The sequence below is a fragment of the Centrocercus urophasianus genome, unplaced genomic scaffold (genome assembly GCF_019232065.1).
Source record: "Centrocercus urophasianus isolate 14NV4802_14NV808 unplaced genomic scaffold, USGS_Curo_1.0 seq_754, whole genome shotgun sequence".
In the NCBI taxonomy this organism is placed as follows: domain Eukaryota; kingdom Metazoa; phylum Chordata; class Aves; order Galliformes; family Phasianidae; genus Centrocercus; species Centrocercus urophasianus.
In genome coordinates this window covers 1,496-18,265 of record NW_024885371.1, presented here as the reverse complement: position 1 = coordinate 18,265, position 16,770 = coordinate 1,496, and the positions used below count along the sequence as shown (strand labels likewise).

At 52.2% G+C, this 16,770-nt stretch overlaps 1 protein-coding gene across 1 annotated transcript in view; it reads left to right on the top strand.

The window, feature by feature from the left end:
- DYSF (dysferlin) overlaps positions 1 to 16,398 on the top strand; it is a gene marked incomplete at its 5' end in the record, with an annotated part of 55,211 nt that extends 38,813 nt beyond the window's left edge. Inside the window, 5 exons of the mRNA XM_042838305.1 lie at positions 5,968 to 6,067; positions 6,808 to 6,986; positions 7,614 to 7,723; positions 9,701 to 9,848; positions 14,450 to 16,398. Coding sequence (XP_042694239.1) covers positions 5,968 to 6,067; positions 6,808 to 6,986; positions 7,614 to 7,723; positions 9,701 to 9,848; positions 14,450 to 14,488 — 576 coding nt within the window. The remainder of the gene's footprint in view (positions 1 to 5,967; positions 6,068 to 6,807; positions 6,987 to 7,613; positions 7,724 to 9,700; positions 9,849 to 14,449) is intronic.
- Between the last annotated feature and the right edge of the window lie 372 nt (positions 16,399 to 16,770).

Genomic DNA, 16,770 nt, shown 5'->3' with positions numbered 1-16,770 from the left:
TGGAGCCTCAAAACCAAATGGATGGAGCCTCAAAACCAAATGGATGGCGCCTCCCAAGCACATGGATGGAGCCTCCCAACCATGTGCCTACCCAACCATGTGCCTACCCAACCCTGGCTCTGTCCTGGTCTCCAGCACTGCAGAATGGGCATCGCTCTGCGTGAGCTGGGAGTTGGACTAGAAGACCATTAAACGTCCCTCCCAACTCAAACAGTTCTATGATAACTTCATAGGAAAGCTAAAAAGGGGGAAAAGAAAGAAGCAGTGTCCTGCAGGGATGCTTGGCAGCAGGGCGTGCAGAGGAACAGCAGTTGGAATGTGCTGTTATGCAGAGATGAGATGGAAATCTTTGCTTTGGGGTTCGAGGTGAAGATGCTCCTGGTCTGAAAAGAGAGCTGGTTCTTCAGGTGGGGATTAGAAGCCAGGTGTGATTTTGGCCTCCTGGGAGGCCAAAACATTGAGCGTTGCTTCTGGTGTTTCTTAGGCATGTCAGTGCAACGCTGTGATCAGATGTGGGTTTGTTGTGGATGCCCCATCCCTACAAGCATTTGAGGCCAGGCTGGATGTGGCTGTGAGCAGCCTGGGCTGCTGGTTGGAGACCTGCACACAGCAGGGGTTTGGAACTGGATTATTGTGGTCCTTTTCAACCCAGGCCATTCTATGATTCTATGATCTTATGATACTGTGAGTTTGGGGTTGCAAGGAAGAAAGGGAACAGTTGGATGGAAGGACTGGAAGGCTCTCAAGGAATGCGTTAGGGGAGGGAGTCCTCCTCGCGTTTCCTTCTCCCATCACCTGAAGGTTGACGGGTGTTTTGCTGGGGCTGGCAGCAGGGATCACCCCTGTGGTCGTTCTGTGACACCTCCCCGAAAGCTCAGCCTCCCTCCTGCCCCCCAGCCCCCCTCCCCTGCCCTCCCACCACCACCTGGAGTTGGTTTGGCTGTGGAGCCCTCAATGGCAGCTCCTTGCAGAGGGACCACCTGCGTCCCCAAAACTCACCTGGGGCGCCCCCCAACTTGTCCCCTGTGGGTCACAGCATGGCCTGGCTTGGGAGGGGTGAAGATGCCGAGCGAATCCTCCCCCCCCCATGCCTTGAACCAGACGATGCCTGCAAAGAGGCCTGGCTTCGAAATGAATTGCTGGATAGTTAAAGTGATTGACGGAATCACAGCGGTGCCCATTTCACGCTTCATGTTAAACAAATCAAAAGTACAGTGTGTACTACATTCAATTATTCCCCTTTGAAAAAGCAAAGACCCCCCCCCCCCCCATAAACCGTTTAGGAAAATACATCCCACTGTGCTGATATTGATTCTCCTCCGACCGCATGTCTGCCAACACCGTATCAGAAAATAAACAGCTTGTAAAACCTCTCTGTAAAGGAAAAAATAATGAATGAAAAGCCGTGCTTTGTGTTTGCGGGGCGCATTCCGCTCTGGCAATTTTTTTGATCTGGCCATGTGCTGGTTGAACTCAGGGTTCATTACTGCTGCTGTAAAAACCCCGTGCTCCAAACTTGAAACGCAGGCGATGGAAAGTGGAATTTAAATCAAAATGGTCAGCTGGCAAATGCTGAGCTGCTAAAAGCCACCTGCACCCAGCGTGGCTGGTGCTGCTCTGCAGGAGGAAAGCAGCCTGCAATCTGCTCTCCTTTGTGTGCTGGAGTTCCCTGTGGCTGCACCGTGGAGATGGGTCAACCCAAACCCAATGGTGTCCGAAAAGCCTGAGGATGGCAGCATGCAGGGCTGGAGGAGAGCCCAGCAACCCAGGGTGATGCTGCCTGCTGCAACCAGCCTTTGGGGGGCTTTGTTCCACAGCTTCACAGCTCTGGGGTTTCATAGAACCACAGAATGGCCTGGGTTGCAAAGGAGCACAGTGCTCATCCAGCTCCAACCCCTGCTGTGTTGCAGGGTCACCAACCAGCAGCCCAGGCTGCCCAGAGCCACATCCAGCCTGGCCTCGAATGCCTGCAGGGCTGGGGCATCCACATCCCACTGCACCTCAGGGGAAAGCTGTGCACCGTGCAGGTGTCAGTTCAGCTCACAGATGGGAAGCGTGGGCTCCTGTCCTTGCTTCTCCAAACCTTTTAACCATCTCAGGATGTTCGTCTACCCCTCCACCCCTATTTTCTGTTGATGTAGCAGCGTTAGAAAAACGTTGCCTCTCCTGAAAAAGGAGTTCACCTCATTCTGCACCTCGAAAAAGGTCCCCACAAGAGCTCAGCATGAGGCAAGGTGTCAGGGGCCATAGGATCACGGAATCACAGAGGTGATTAAGGTGGGAGAAGACCTCTGGGATCACCAACCCCAACCCATCCCACCATCCCACTGACCACGGCCCCCAGAGCCACGTCACCAAATCCCCAGTGTGCAGCGAGGAGCCGCTGCGCCCCAGTGGGTTTTGATGTGAAATCATGAGAAACTGAGCGCTGGTTTTTATGAAGGGCGAGATGATATTTCATTGGATTGAAATTTCCACTTCTCTTTGGTCTCGGAAAGTGAAAAAAAGAAAAAAAATAGAAGGGTTGCTGCTTTGGAATGTGGGACATGTTCTTCTCCTTTTTCCCATCCTTTGTTGTGCCCCAAAGTACACGGTGTTCATTTCTTTCACTGTGCAGCCAAAAAGCATCATTTGAGTGTGCTCCAAGTACCTTTTCTTCTGTTTTTGGAAGAAGATGTAATTACACAAAGATAGACATGAATAAGGCATTTCAGTGGGACCAAAACCTGCAGGCACGACGATGCAGCAATCTTTATCATGGCAACCTGGCACGCACCAACAGCCCCTGTGATATTCCAGCAAAGTTCCTGCACCGATTTCTGCTTTCCAGTGTGGAAAGGGATGAGCAAAACGTGGCTGAGTGGAGAGCTGAGGGCTGGCAGTGCTGCTGCCAAGGCCCAACGCTTGGCAATCCCACAATGGCAGTGGGATGGGGGCTGAGAAAACAGCACTGCGTGGAGTGATTCCAGAATCTGTGCCCCCAGGCAAAGATGGTGGCTGTTGTGCTCAGCTGCTGTCCTGCTTGGGAAGGAGGCAGAAGGCCAAGTAGTGCAGGGAACAGCACAGGGGTGAGTGCACTGCAAGTGGGGACAGACGCAGTGTCCCCATGGGGAGGACAGCATCTCTCTGCTCTTCGAAGGATGGACCTGTAGGAGAAGAGGGTCTCCAGTTGCTGTGGGAGCTGATGCTCTCCTGTGGGCACAGCCCAGCACTTCCCCACCTTCCCAAAAACACAGAGCTGCTCCTTACTTTGTATTCGCAGAACAAAAGCAGCCCAGAAGAATTTCAGCCCTGTCAACACTTTCCCAGTGGTATGAGACTTTTTTTTTGGTCCTGCCTTCCATGCTGAATTATTCACGACCGTAAAATATTCATCAGCCACCCTTCTCCCCCCCAAACTACAAAACAAACCCTCAAACAGTAACTCAAGCCCCCTTCCTTCCCATGGCTTGCCAAAAGTTGGGGAATATCTTGCTGATGGTTGTTTTTATAGTAAACCTTTGTAGTGAGGTTTAATTGTGGAGGCAGATTTCACACTGCCTCAAAACGAACCCATGGACTTCACCCAGCATCAGATTCCTCCTCCGGCTCACCCAGCTGTGATCTGTGCGTCCCAGCTTCACGGTTCCTGAGGGAAGGAAGTGCCACAACCAGTCAAACCACAGTCAGAATCAGAGAACCATAGAAGGGTTGGGTTGGAAGGGACTTTGAAGATTGTAGAGCCATGGAATGATTGGGTTGGGTTGGAAGGGACCTTGAAGATCATAGAACCATGGAAGGGTTGGGTTGGGTTGGAAGGGACCTTGAAGATTGTAGAGCCATGGAAGGGTTGGGTTGGGTTGGAAGGGACCTTGAAGATCATAGAACCATGGAAGGGTTGGGTTGGGTTGGAAGGGACCTTAAAGATTGTAGAACCATGGAATGGTTGGGTTTGGGTTGGGTTGGGTTGGGTTGGAAGGGATCTTGAAGATCACTGAACCATGGAAGAGTTGGTTTGGTTTGGAAGAGACCTTAAAGATCATAGAACCATGAAGAGGTTGAATTGGGTTGGGTTGAGTTGGGTTAGAAGAGACCTTAAAGATCTTAGAAGCATAGAATGGCCTGAGTTCGAGTTGGAAGGGACCTTAAAGCCCATCCACTTGCATCCCCTTCCATGAGCTGATCGAGCCCACCAGATCAGACTGCACACAGAGCCATCCATCCTGCTCTTGAGCAACCTCCATGGGTCGGTTTTTTCCACCAGGAAGGCCAGCGCTGTGCAGGGAGCCCCAGGAAGCTCAGTGGTTCCTGTGGTGCAGGAAGAAAGGAGGCTGCTGGGCCAGAGGATGGGTTTTGTTTGCTTTGAGTGCAAGCAGGACGTTGGGTGTTGCTATAGGAAGGTGGAAAGGCAAAGTCCTGTATGGTTGTGTAGTCAGTCTCAGAGGATGGGAGGCGTAATTCTGTTGTGTTGTATTATGTGGGTGATGGCCATGGCTCCAAACCAGGGCGCAGCATCCTGCTCCTTTTCCTGCTCCCCACTTCTTCCACACTGGGACTCACAGGGAATGGATCTTCCTGCAGGGAGAACATTGAATCACAGGAACCCAAAATTGTTTGATTTGGAAGGGACCTTTAAAAGCCATCTCATCTCATCCAACGCCCTGCAACGAACAGGACGTGAGCACCTAGAACCCCTGGCTTTGAAAGGGGCTGCTTGGCTGCTGGGTTTTGCTCCGGGAGGATGGGCAATGCAGAGAGAAGGTCTGATGTGTGTGCAATTAGTAGCAATTAATGCTTCAGCCCGAGCAGAAGCACGGTGATGCTCGTGGGGTTTGAGCACATCTGAGTGATGCAGGTGGTGCAGTCGTCCTCAGAGCCAGGACTTAGCACAGAGAGGCACCTGCAGGATGTGCCATCCTCTCCCAGGCAGAGCACAGATGGGGAGCCCACATCTCCACCTCTCAGAGCCCACAAGATCCTTTCTGATCCCAGAGAGGTCACTGGGCTGCAGGCACAGGGGCTCCTGGGGGCTTTCTCTGGGTGACCAACAGCAGAGCAGGACCTGACCAGTACATGGCAAAGGGAAGAATCACCATAAGCCCTTTCCCTTTGTAGCAGTTCTAATTTAAGATGAATTATTAGCTGGGAATTCATGGCCTTCCCCCCCAAGCTTGAGTAAACATATGCTTTAATACATTTCAGCGAGCAGAGGGGGAGAAATGGAAGTTTCCAGTGCCTTTATTTTATTTTTCTGGATTATAAAGTATTTTTAAACGCATAAATGAAATGCTCCGTCGCAAAAATGCTGGCGCGGAGTTGGACTGGTGCTGGTTTTCCAAAGCAAGGCAGGGAACGGAGCTAAATTGAAATACAGCCCTTCTGGGTGATCTCTTCAAGGGAAACCAGCTCCAAAGGGATTTAAGTGCCTCCTTCCACCCACGCTCTCCTCGCTCGGATATTTGTGTTCCTATGGAGTGTGACGCATTTTGGTCCCTTTTGGTTTTTAATACGCATCAATATTGCAGAGTGCAACGCATCCCATCCCATTGGGTGGAAGCGAGGAGGGCATAGGGATCTCAGATGGCGAGGAGTGAAATGAAGCGGTGCCAGCTGTGGGCTGATGGCACAGAAAGGCACAGGCTCTGGTTTTCCTGGCTCACTTGGCTCTCACCTGGAGCTCGGATGTTGGATGTTGGCGTAGATATGGCAGCTTTGTGTAATTATCAGCTGAGCCACTGGGATAACGCATCCAGCCCTGGCACGGATGGGTCCTGAGAGCAAAAACCTGGGGGCAGTGCAGGAAAGGTGAATGAAGTACTGTGAGAAGTGAGGAGCTCACACATGGGAGCATCGCTGCCTCTCTTTGGGAAGGAGACCATCACCGAGGATGACACAGGGGATCTCCATTGCTCTGAGATGAGGGTCCTGCCCACTTCTGCTTACCAGCCCTTTATTTTGCCTCGTTTTCCTTTCTGTTGTGATTTTTAGGAGCACTTCTGGAGCTTGGACAAGACAGAAAACAAGATTTCACCGCAGCTGATCTTCCAGATCTGGGACAATGACAAGTTCTCCTTCGATGACTATTTGGGTAAGTCAGAAAGGGTTGGGACACGAAACCACCCGACACAGCTTTTTTTGTGCTAGCCTTGTTAACCATCCTCACAAACCCAGGTTTAGGCCAAGCTAAAACAAAGCAGAAGCCTTCAGCAGGAAAGACAGTAGAGCCATGCAGTAGATCATCCGTGTAGCTGGAAGCTCCACCGTTATGGGATTCTTCTTTTGGTTGGATGTTGTTCTGCTTTTTCCTTTTACCACCCCAAAAGAATGTCCAAAACCAGAAGCCTCACTGAGGAAGTACACGATCAAGATATTGGTTTTGATTAATTACAAAGGCTGTGCCCAAATAACCTCTCACAAGGTGTGCTTTCCAGTTCTAGCTCTGCTCTTCATGAGCTCCTGGTCACCCTCTGCATATTGCTGCCAGTGTTGAATTCTTTGCAGCACCATAAGCTAAAACCAATGCTAGGCTTAGAAAACGGGGCCACGTTGAGCCTATTTGTCCAGGTCAAGGAGGTCAGGAGGTTGCCATGGGGAGCACTTCTTCATGGGAGCAGTCCTTGGGGAAGGACGGGCTGCCCAGAACGGTGGGCTCACCTGGAGGCATTCCAGAATTATGGGGATGGGGCACTGAAGGATGTGGTCAGGGAACACGGTGGGATGAGCTGGGATTGGGCTCGGGGATCCTTGAGGTCTTCTCCAACCTGAATGGCTCTGTGATTCCGTGAGCTGTTACCCTGAGAGGTCTTCCTACCTCATTCCTCCCTGCAGGCTCCATCCAGATGGATCTCAACAGGATGCCCAAGCCTGCCAAGACCGCTGAGAAGTGCTCCTTAGAGCTCATAGATGGCAGCTTGTCTGCAAGCCGCTTTGTGTCCCTCTTTGAGCAGAAAACCGTCAAGGGCTGGTGGCCCTGCATCGCAGAGCAGAATGAGAAGAAGATCCTGGCAGTAAGGCCCTCGGGTGTCCTCTTCGTGTTGCCCCTGTGGGGACTCATTGAGCTGGGCTGAGCAAGTGGAGGAACTCGTGGTGTGGGCATGAAACCAAGCCTGGATTGGTTTGCAGATTTGACAAGCTAGAACAGGATTTCTTCTAGGATTTGTTAGGCAATATGTAAATCACTTGTTTGCTCCATTAGGTTCTTTTTGCTGCTGTTTATGGAGAACGGGCCAAGTGATTTAGCTCTGCATCCCAGCTGTTCTCAGTGCTATTATGACGGGTACAAGGGGTTCCATTGCAGACAGATAAATCTAAATGTGGGTCTCTGGGATCCAGTTTGGGTCAGTGGTGGCCGTTTGATAGAGGTGAGTGAGGCCAAGCTGCAAATTAAGAGATTCTACAGAAACCCTGGAGTCAGTTGTCTGAAGCTGGGTGCTGATTTCTGAGGTGCTGAGGGGTGTCTGCTGGGAGCAGGCAGAGGGCAAGGGGTTGGCATGAGGTCACGCTCATTGAGCTCCTCATGGTCACTGCTGGTAGTGACTGGGCTGCTTTTCCTTTCCCTGCTCAGTATTTTGCACTGTACATTTTTTTCTCTGCTTTTTGTTTATTATGTGCTTGTCTTCGTTTCACCCACACAGGGAAAACTGGAAATGACTTTGGAAATTGTGGCTGAACACGAGCATGAAGAGCGGCCGGCTGGAGTGGGTCGGGATGAGCCAAACATGAACCCCAAGCTGGAGGACCCCAAGTAAGGGCATCAGGAGTGGGAAAGGAACCACTGGGGCAGAAGGTTCTCAAGGAGAAGGTTGGGAAGTTGGGTTGGTGGCGGGAGGCCTTCCGTGTGGAGATGTGGCACTTGGGGACGTGGTCAGTGGTTGGGGTTGGGGTTGGAAGCGGTGATCTTGGAGGTCTTTTGTGACCTTAATGACTCTATGATTGGGCTTTGTGATGATGGGTTGGCATTTGGGTTGATGATTCGGAGGTCTTCTCCAGCCTTCATCACTCTGATTCTATGAGTGGGCATTGCGGTGTTGGGTTGGTTGTTGGGACTTGGGGATCTTAACCTTAGTGATTCTATGATTCAGTGATTCTGTTTGCAAGGGGCTTGCTCCATGGGTGAGAGATGAAAGGCTGGGCTGGAGCTCCAAGGAGCACACACCGCACAGGGGAATGGATTTTCTCTCTTTCAGTGCGGTGCGTTCATGGGATTGGGCATCCAGGAAGGTTGAAAGCACCATGAAAGTCACAAGTGACTTGGTGATGGAACAGCTTGTGCTGGATGTCATCTCCAGATAACTGGAAGAAAAGGTTATCAGGAGTAGTCAGCACAGGTTCACCAGGGGGAGGTCGTGCTTGACCAACCTGGTAGCCTTCTATGATGTTGTCTCTGGCTGGGTGGATGGGGGGAGAGCAGTGGATGTAGTCTACCTTGATTTCAGCAAGGCTTTTGTTGCTGTCCCCCACGACATCCATATAACAAAGCTGAGGAAGTGTGGGATAGATGAGTGGACAGTGAGGTGGGTTGAGAACTGGCTGACTGGCAGAGCGCAGAGGGTCGTTGTTGGTGGTGCAGAGTCCAGTTGGAGGCCTGTAAGCAGCGCTGTTCTTCAGGGGTCTGTGCTGGGTCCGGTCTTGTTCAACATCTTAATCAGTTACCTTGATGAGGGGATGGTGGCCACCCTCAGCAAGTTTGCTGATGATACGAAGTTGGGAGGATTGGCTGAAGGCCGTGCTGCCATTCAGCGAGAGCTGGACAGGCTGGAGAGCTGGGCAGAAAAAAACTGGATGAGGTTTAACAGAAGCAAGTGTAGAGTCTTGCATCTGGGGAGGAATAATGGCATGCAGTGGTACAGGTTGGGGGATGAGCTGCTGGAGGGGAGCTCTGCAGAGAGGGAGCTGGGTGTCCTGGTGGACGACAGGTTGCCATGAGCCAGCAGTGTGCCCTTGTGGCCAAGAGGGCCAATGGCATCCTGGGGTGCATTGCACAGAGCGTGGCCAGCAGGTCGAGGCGATCCTCCCCCTCTGCTCTGCCCTGGTAAGGCCTCATCTGGAGCACTGCGTCCAGTTCTGGGCTCCCCAGTACAAAACAGACAGGGATGTCTTGGAAAGAGTCCAGCGGAGGGCCATGAAGATGGTGAGGGGCCTGGAGCATCTCTGCTATGGGGAAAGGCTGAGTGAACTGGGTCTGTTCAGCCTTGAAAAAAGAGGACTGAGAGGGGACATGATCCAGGTCTATCAGTATCTGAGGTGTGGGGGCAGCACGGCGAGGCCGGACTCTGTTCAGTGGGGAGTGGAGACAGGAGGAGGGGAAACGGCCGGGAACTGAGCATAGGAAGTTGTGCAGCAATGTGCGAAGGAACGGCTGTGCAGTGAGGGGAGGAGCGATGGAACAGGGTGCAGGGAGGGGGGGGAATGTGGGTCCCTATGTGTCTCTATGGGTCCCAACGTGTCTCTATGGGTCCCAACATGTCTCTATGGGTCCCAACGTGTCTCTATGGGTCCCAGTGTGTCTCTATGGTCCCACTGTTCACTGGAACAGGCTGCCCAGGGAGGTGGTGGAGTCTCCTGCTCTGCAGATGTTCCAGACCTGCCTGGATGCCGACCTGTGCGACCTGCTGTAGGGAAAACCTGCTTTGGCAGGGAGTTGGACTCGATGATCTCTGGAGGTCCCTTCCAACCCCTACAATTCTGTGGTTCTGTGAAGTGACCCCAGCTTTGTCTGCAGGCGCCCGGAGACCTCCTTCCTGTGGTTCACCTCCCCATACAAGACCCTGAAGTACATCCTGTGGCGCCGGTACAAGTGGCTGCTCATCCTGGCCATCGTGCTCTTCATTTTGCTGCTCTTCCTTGGGATCTTCATCTACGCCTTCCCGGTACGAGGGCTTTGGGAGGGGGGGAGGTGGGATAGGCTGAGGGGTGGGGTGCGATGTGCCCCAGGTGTGATGGTCCTTGAAGAATGGCTTGGTGGGCCACAATGGACCAGAAAGAGAGCACATGCATCTGCTCCGTGCTCACATCTTTGTGCCTCTGTTTCGTCCCTGGAGGCGCCCGTGGCGGTGGATGGGGCCCTGGGCAGCGTAACCCAACCCGTGACTTGGGCTGGAAGTGGATATGCTTTGTGGTCCTTCCCAACCCCTATGATCCATGTCGTTGACCCTACGATTGGAAGACTCACTGATTCTGTGATTGATTTCGAGTCTAACGTTGCTGAGGTTTGTCGGTCGTTCCCTCAGAGCTTGGATGTTGGAAGCGCTGAGCGTTGGTGGGAAAATCCCTAACAAAAACGCAGCCTAATTAGGGGCACAGCCACGTGGCAGGGCTGAGCAGTGGCAAGAAATGTGTGTTCTGTCATCGTTTTAAGGTGCAGGAGGGTTTATAAGGGTTTTTAGGCAGCCCTGTCTCTCACTGCCGAGGCTTGCAGCATGTAGGACCAACACAGTGTCTGAAACCAGGTGGGGAGGGTTTTCACCTCATCAATCAAGGAAGTGGCTTTTTCTTGCTTCGCTGTCAGTCCCACTGGTGAAACAAAACGAAACAAATAAATAATGGAGCCCCATCCTCCCCATTTGGCTCGGGTTGGGGTTTTGCATCCTCCTCTGCTCCGTCTGCACTGCTGTAATTCATGCTCTTGGACGCCTTCTCCCTCATGGGCTGATAAGAAAAATGACCCGCCTCTCCTTCCAGCACATAACAAATTCTGCTCCTCGGGTTTGATTTGTGTCCTTGGGAAGGGCTGGGATGCTTCTGCTGGAGAAGTCATTCCCCAGGTGTGAAGCAGTGGGGAAGAGGAAATAACCCTACAAGAACAGATCTGTGCTGTGTTGTCATCCCAGCCTGTCGTGGAGAATCCCCTCCATGCTGAGCATAGAACCCTGAGCTGCTGTGACCCGGAGCTCAGTGTTCCCCCACAGCTGTGAGCAGTTTTGCATTCATTCCAGTGGCATCGGGTCAAAACAGCGTTGGGAGAAGCAGAAACTCCCAAACTATAACTATTGATTTACACTGGTTATTACTCGGGATTTTTCCCTGTTTCCTGGCTAAATGTTGTTGTATTTAATTTCGTTTTGGTCGGGTCCGTTTTTTCAGTCATCTTTTGAAAAGGGAATGGAATTTTTCTGTCCATGCAGTTGGCCAGCTTCCCCCTGGATTTTTGAGGTCACCGAGGTATCGACACGGAGATTCAGTTGCCTTCCCCTTCCATCCAACCAGAAATCTGGTGTTCGTGCTGGTGATGGTTTGCTGTGAAGGATGCCCCTGGCGTGCTGAGTGTTGGCAGGGCGCACCGTGGCATCCCTGATTAAACGCACTGAAATCCAACCCCTCATTGCTTGCTTTCCTGCCTTGCTTGCCAGGAGCGCTGCCATAGCTCCACACGCTGGCCATGAAGCTTTAAGGTCCCGTACCACGGGAGCCCTCAGCACAAGAAAGACATTGAGATTTTGGAAAGGGTGCAGAGGAGGGCGACTGAGATGAGCAGGGGGCTGGAGCAGCTCCCCTATGAGGACAGGCTGAGGGAGATGGGCTTGTTCAGCCTGGAGAAGAGAAGGCTGCGGGGTGACCTCATTGCAGCCTATCAATACCTGAAGGGAACCTACACCCAGGAGGGGAGTAAACTCTTCAAAAGGGCTGACAACAGCAGGACTAGGGGAAATGGATCCAAGTTGAAGGAGGGAAGATTGAGGTTGGATGTTAGGGGGAAGTTCTTTCCAAGGAGAGTGGTGAGGCCCTGGAACGGGCTGCCCAGGGAGGTTGTGGATGCCCCGTCCTTGGACGTGTTCAAGGCCAGGTTGGACGGGGTCCTGGGCAACCTGATCTGAATGTGTGTGTTTGGTGGCCCTGCTGGGCAGGGGGGTTGGAACTCCATGATCCTTGAGGTCCCTTCCAACCCGGGTGATTCTGTGATTCTGTGATTCCATCCCATTGCTCTTCAGGTCCTTGGCTGAAGAGGAGTAGGACAAGAGGTGATGGCCTCACGTCGTGCCAGGGCAGGGTCAGGTTGGATATTAGGAGATGTTTAGTCTCCAAAAGAGTGGCAATGCAACGGCACAGCTGCCAAGGGAGTGGAGGGGTCACCATCCCTGGAGGTTCCCGAGGACCTTGGAGATGTGGCACTGAGGGCTGCGGTCAGTGGGCACGGTGCGATGAGTTGGGGTTGTTGGGCTTGGGGATCTTAGAGCTCTCCTCCAACCTGAATGATTCCATGATCCATGTGAGTGGCCGTGGTGGGGGTTGGTTGGCCCTTGAACTTGGTGGTCTTGGAGGTGCTCTCCAACCACGATGGTTCCATGATAGTGCTGGTGGTGGCAATGGGGATGAGGAGACGGTTGGATTAGAGGATCTTGTAGGTCGTTTCCAACCTTGTGATTCTATGATTCTATGATTCTGTGATGCCACGATTCGATGAATTCAGTGGATCAATGGATGCGTGTCCACAACGTGCCCTAGGAGTGAGCGGAGCCAGGGCTGCTTGGGTCCCCTCCTGCCCTGAAGAGCTGGGAGTCTCACCTGGAAATGAACCTGGGGCATTTTGATGGCTTTTGGTGGAAGAATATCTACGTTTGAAAGCTTTCTTTTCCTATTTTTTTCCCATTCCCCACATAATGATGGCAGCTTCCAACCACAGCCCCAGCTGCCTGGTGACAGCCCTGCGCTTCCAGCTGGAGCCACAAACCCAGCAGCAGCCCCCGGAAATGGTGATTCCCAAAAACTCCAGCTCTTTTTTTTTTTGGTGGATAAACACGAGCTGATACCTCAGTCCCGTTCAGAACAATTAGGAGAAAAGGATCATCTGGATCCACCAAAAACGAGGAAAACATTGAAAATCTGATCTTTTGAGGTTCTTCATCTCTTCCTGGGAGCTTTTCCACCCTCCCTCAGCGTTGGGCTCCTCAGCAGCCTTCCTCAGCTGTGCTCACAGGGCATTGCAGTGCAGGTTTCAGTGGTACCACCGTGGCAGGAGGAAGAAGCGCTGCTTCCAGCTCTGCTTTGCAGCACCGTGAAAATGTTTACTACCTTTTAAAGCTCTGTTTGCGTTCCGAGAGGCCAGCGTTGCTTCCACTGCCATTAATTCTAATTACAGCTCGCTTTCTGCGCCGATTGATAATCCTGCTTGGCTTTCAACACTTGGTTTAATACAAATTCGTGGCTGGACAGCAAACTCGCGACCCTCCGGAACGCAACCGTAAAAGAACAGAAGAGTTTAGGAGGACAGACTCTTGAAAGACAAATGGATGGATAATTAGTTCGAAGGTTATGTCCCACTGGAGGCTTTTCTAATGACTTCTGGTAAACTGCCCTAACGTTGCTGGCTTGATTTATGGCGTTATTAGAAATCCTCCGCTGGCAAATTGCCCCGTAATTCGCTACACGTCGTAATTTATCGTGATGCTTTTGGGCCGGGCTTTACTTCTCTTGTTTTTCATTTTCTCCCCTCTTCCAAAGCAGCATTATGCTTTGTTTCCAAAGTCTTTTTTAATTTTTTTAATTTTTTTTTTATTTTTTATTTTTTTCCAAAGGAGTGATAGAACATCCTGTACCAATTAAATCCAATCTGTCTGGGAGAGCCTTCCAAACTGGCTAGTATGTGGTCACGGGTGTTTGAACCAGAGCTACTTTAAATAGAGCTCTTTCCAACCAGCCTGTCTTTGCCTGCGTTTGCATCGTGGTCTTGATAAGCAGCACTGACACAGCTTATTCTTTTTTGTTGTCTTCTTTCAAGGAAGGAATTGCGTGTAGAACAGGCTGCGGTGCTGTGGGGGAATGTGGAGATGTGGCACTTGGGGACGGGGTTTAATGGGGATGGATGGGTGGATGGCTGGAGCTGGTGATTGTAGAGGCCTCCTCCAACCATACTGGTTCTGTGGCTGTATGAGGGGCCATGGTGATGAGTTGGGGTTGGGCTGGATGATCACGGAATCATAGGATGGCTTGGGTTGAATGGGACCCCAAGGATCATCAAGTTCCAACCCCACAGCCACAGGCAGGGCCGCCAACCTCCAGGACTGTGGCACAGCACCAGGTTGCTCAGGGCCCCATCCAACCTGGCCTTGAGCACCTCCACCACTCCCTCTGTAAAGAACTTCCCCCTGACATCCCATCTAAACCCCTACGGAGGTCTTCTCCAACTGTAAGGGCTGCCCAGGGGAGCCCCATCCATGGAGCTTCCCAAAGGCCATGGATGGGGCCCTGGGCAGCCTGAGCTGGTAGAGGATGCTAAGGCTTGGACTTAATGATCTTCAGGTCCCTTCCAAACCAGGTCCAAACCCAAATCATTCTGTGATTCTTAAAAACTGGTGGAAGGGACAATCCAAGTCCGTGAGTGACTCTTGGTGCTCACTGCTGGGAAGGCTCTGCTGGAAGAAGGCAAAACCCCTTTGGTGTGTCCTGAGCATCCCATGGCATGGTCGCTCTTGACCTCCACGTGCTGCCATGCCCCAACTCACCGCTTCTCTGCCTTCTTTCTCCCTCCCTGCAGAACTACGCTGCCATGAAGCTGGTGAAACCTTTCAACTGAGTGCCTGGATTTCAGCGGGACGCTGCAGCCCAGGACGCGGCGACGTTCCTTTCCCCAGAGCAGGGAGCCACCTGCAGTCCTCACCTCAGGAGCAGCGCCTAAATCAAACCTCCTCTGCAGCAGTTCTGATTTGGCTTCCTCGTCCTCCTTCTGTTTGTTTTAATTTTGGTCAGTGCTCGGATGCAAAGCTGGCGAGGGTTGGGGAGAAAAGGACCCTTTTGTGGGCTGTCCATGGCGGCGATCATGGAGGAGCCGCAATCTCTCAGGTCCTGAGCAGGTTTTTCTTGGCACCCTGCAGCAGCCTCCCTTTGCCTCTGCCGTGCGATGTGCATTCCTGCTTTTGGAGCCTGTCCTCCCTCCTCTGCGCTCCCACGTGCCCCATTGCCTTCCCAGCCAACGCTGCTGCAGCAGCAGAGGGCACGGAGCAGCCCAGGAGCAATGCAGCGCAGCGGGGGGCTTTGCTTCTCTCCTCCTGCTGTGTGCAACCCCCTGCACTGCAGCTCGGTGCCTGATTGGTTTTTCTCCTTTTGCTGAAGCCAAACAGTGCAACAGCAGAGCACAGTGCACGCTGCTGCTGGGTGCTAGCAGGGCAGGCCTTGGGAAGCACAGCTGTTTGCTTTGTGCTTTGCAAGCAGGGCGTGATGAGTGTGCATCATGCGGGTTTTGCACAGCCCAGAAGGTGTGAATGGTGTTGCTGGGACCTTGCAGCTTTCTGCTCCCCCTGCCCGTGCTGCAATCACTGATGTGCACTGAGAGGGGGTTCTGCTGCTGCTCGGAGCAGACAGCAGAACAAGGTGATCCCAGAGGATCTGTTTCTCAGGACAAACTGTGCTGGCGTTGGCTCCAGCGAGGCACTTAAGCCTATTCTTAGCAGCAGATGAGGGGGGGAAAAGCACATGGCTAATTGCTTTGCTGGCGGGGACGTGATGGAAATCCTGTGCTGCTCAGTACTGTGACAGTGCCTGGATTGCACAGGGCAGCTCTGCCACGTGTGAGGACAACACTTCAGACACAGAGAACGTACCCCAAAGCAGCTGGTGCTCAGGTGTGGAGGTTCCCCCACCCCAGGAACCATTTTGCCAGCAAAACTCGTCGTGTTTACTCACGTTGCCCTTTTTTCTTGATCTCGTTCCCACTCGTGCTCCTGTTAATGCTGACCTATCAGCTGTTGGCCCAAGATCTGGGGATGCTGCTACCCCTGAGAAACAGGCGAGCTGAAGGGGAATGTTGGCTTTGCAGCTTCCTGGTGAGTTACGCCTTGGCCAAGTGGTGCTGATGTGGTCGGTCCTCTTCCACTGCAACCCTGCTTGCTCACTGCCTTCCTGCATGCCTTGCTATGCCATGGGAAGCCATTCCTCATTTCTTGCCCCAGTTTGCACGTTTGGTCAAGTTTCCCATCTCAGTGACCCCCCACCTGTTTCAGAAATGGGATCTCAGTGCTGAGAGCCCCAAAGAGATGAGCAGCCCAAAGCTCCCGTCCAACCGTGGATGGTTCTCATCCATCCATGCTGTTGCTCCGACCTGAGATGAGCAACCCTACCAAAAATAATTCCACCTGTCACTTCTCCAGAGCCTCTTCCATCACAAAACCCTGTTTTATTCCCTAGCAGTTCTTCCCTGGCAAACCAGAGTGGGTTGACAGTGATGGAAAGGGCAGCATCCCCACATCCAATCCTCTTCTTCCCAATCTGGGCTGCAGAGCTTTGTTTCATCCGGGGGCTGTGGTGGGCAAAGGCAGTTCTGAGCACCTGCAAACATCAGCCTGGTCTCGTTACCAAAGCCAGCCAAGAGGCCAGACCCAAGTAAAGCCTTCTGCTCTCTATGCCTTATATATATAGATATATATATAGCCTTATATATATAGATATATATATATATCACTGTGGTTTACAAATGAAATAGCTCTGAAACCTTCTGCTTCCTGGTGTGTTCTGTTGGGTTCTCGATGTGTTGGTCCCCACTGTGCTCCAGGTGGGAGAGCTCCAGGGGATCCTTAGTGTCTGTGTCCCCAAACGCCTTTCTTTTCCCTGAAAGGGTGCAGAGAAGAATATAGAACAGAATCAGTGTAGGAGAGGATAAGATAGAATAGCACGGGATGGGATTGGATGGGATGGGGTGGGACAGGATGGGATAGAAGAGAAATAGTATAGCATGGGATAGGATAGATTCAGAATAGGATAGGACAGGATAGAATAGAATGGGACAGGATAGAGTAGAATGAGGCAGGATAGAGTGGAATGGGACAGGATAGAGTGGAATGGGACAGGATAGAATAGAATGGG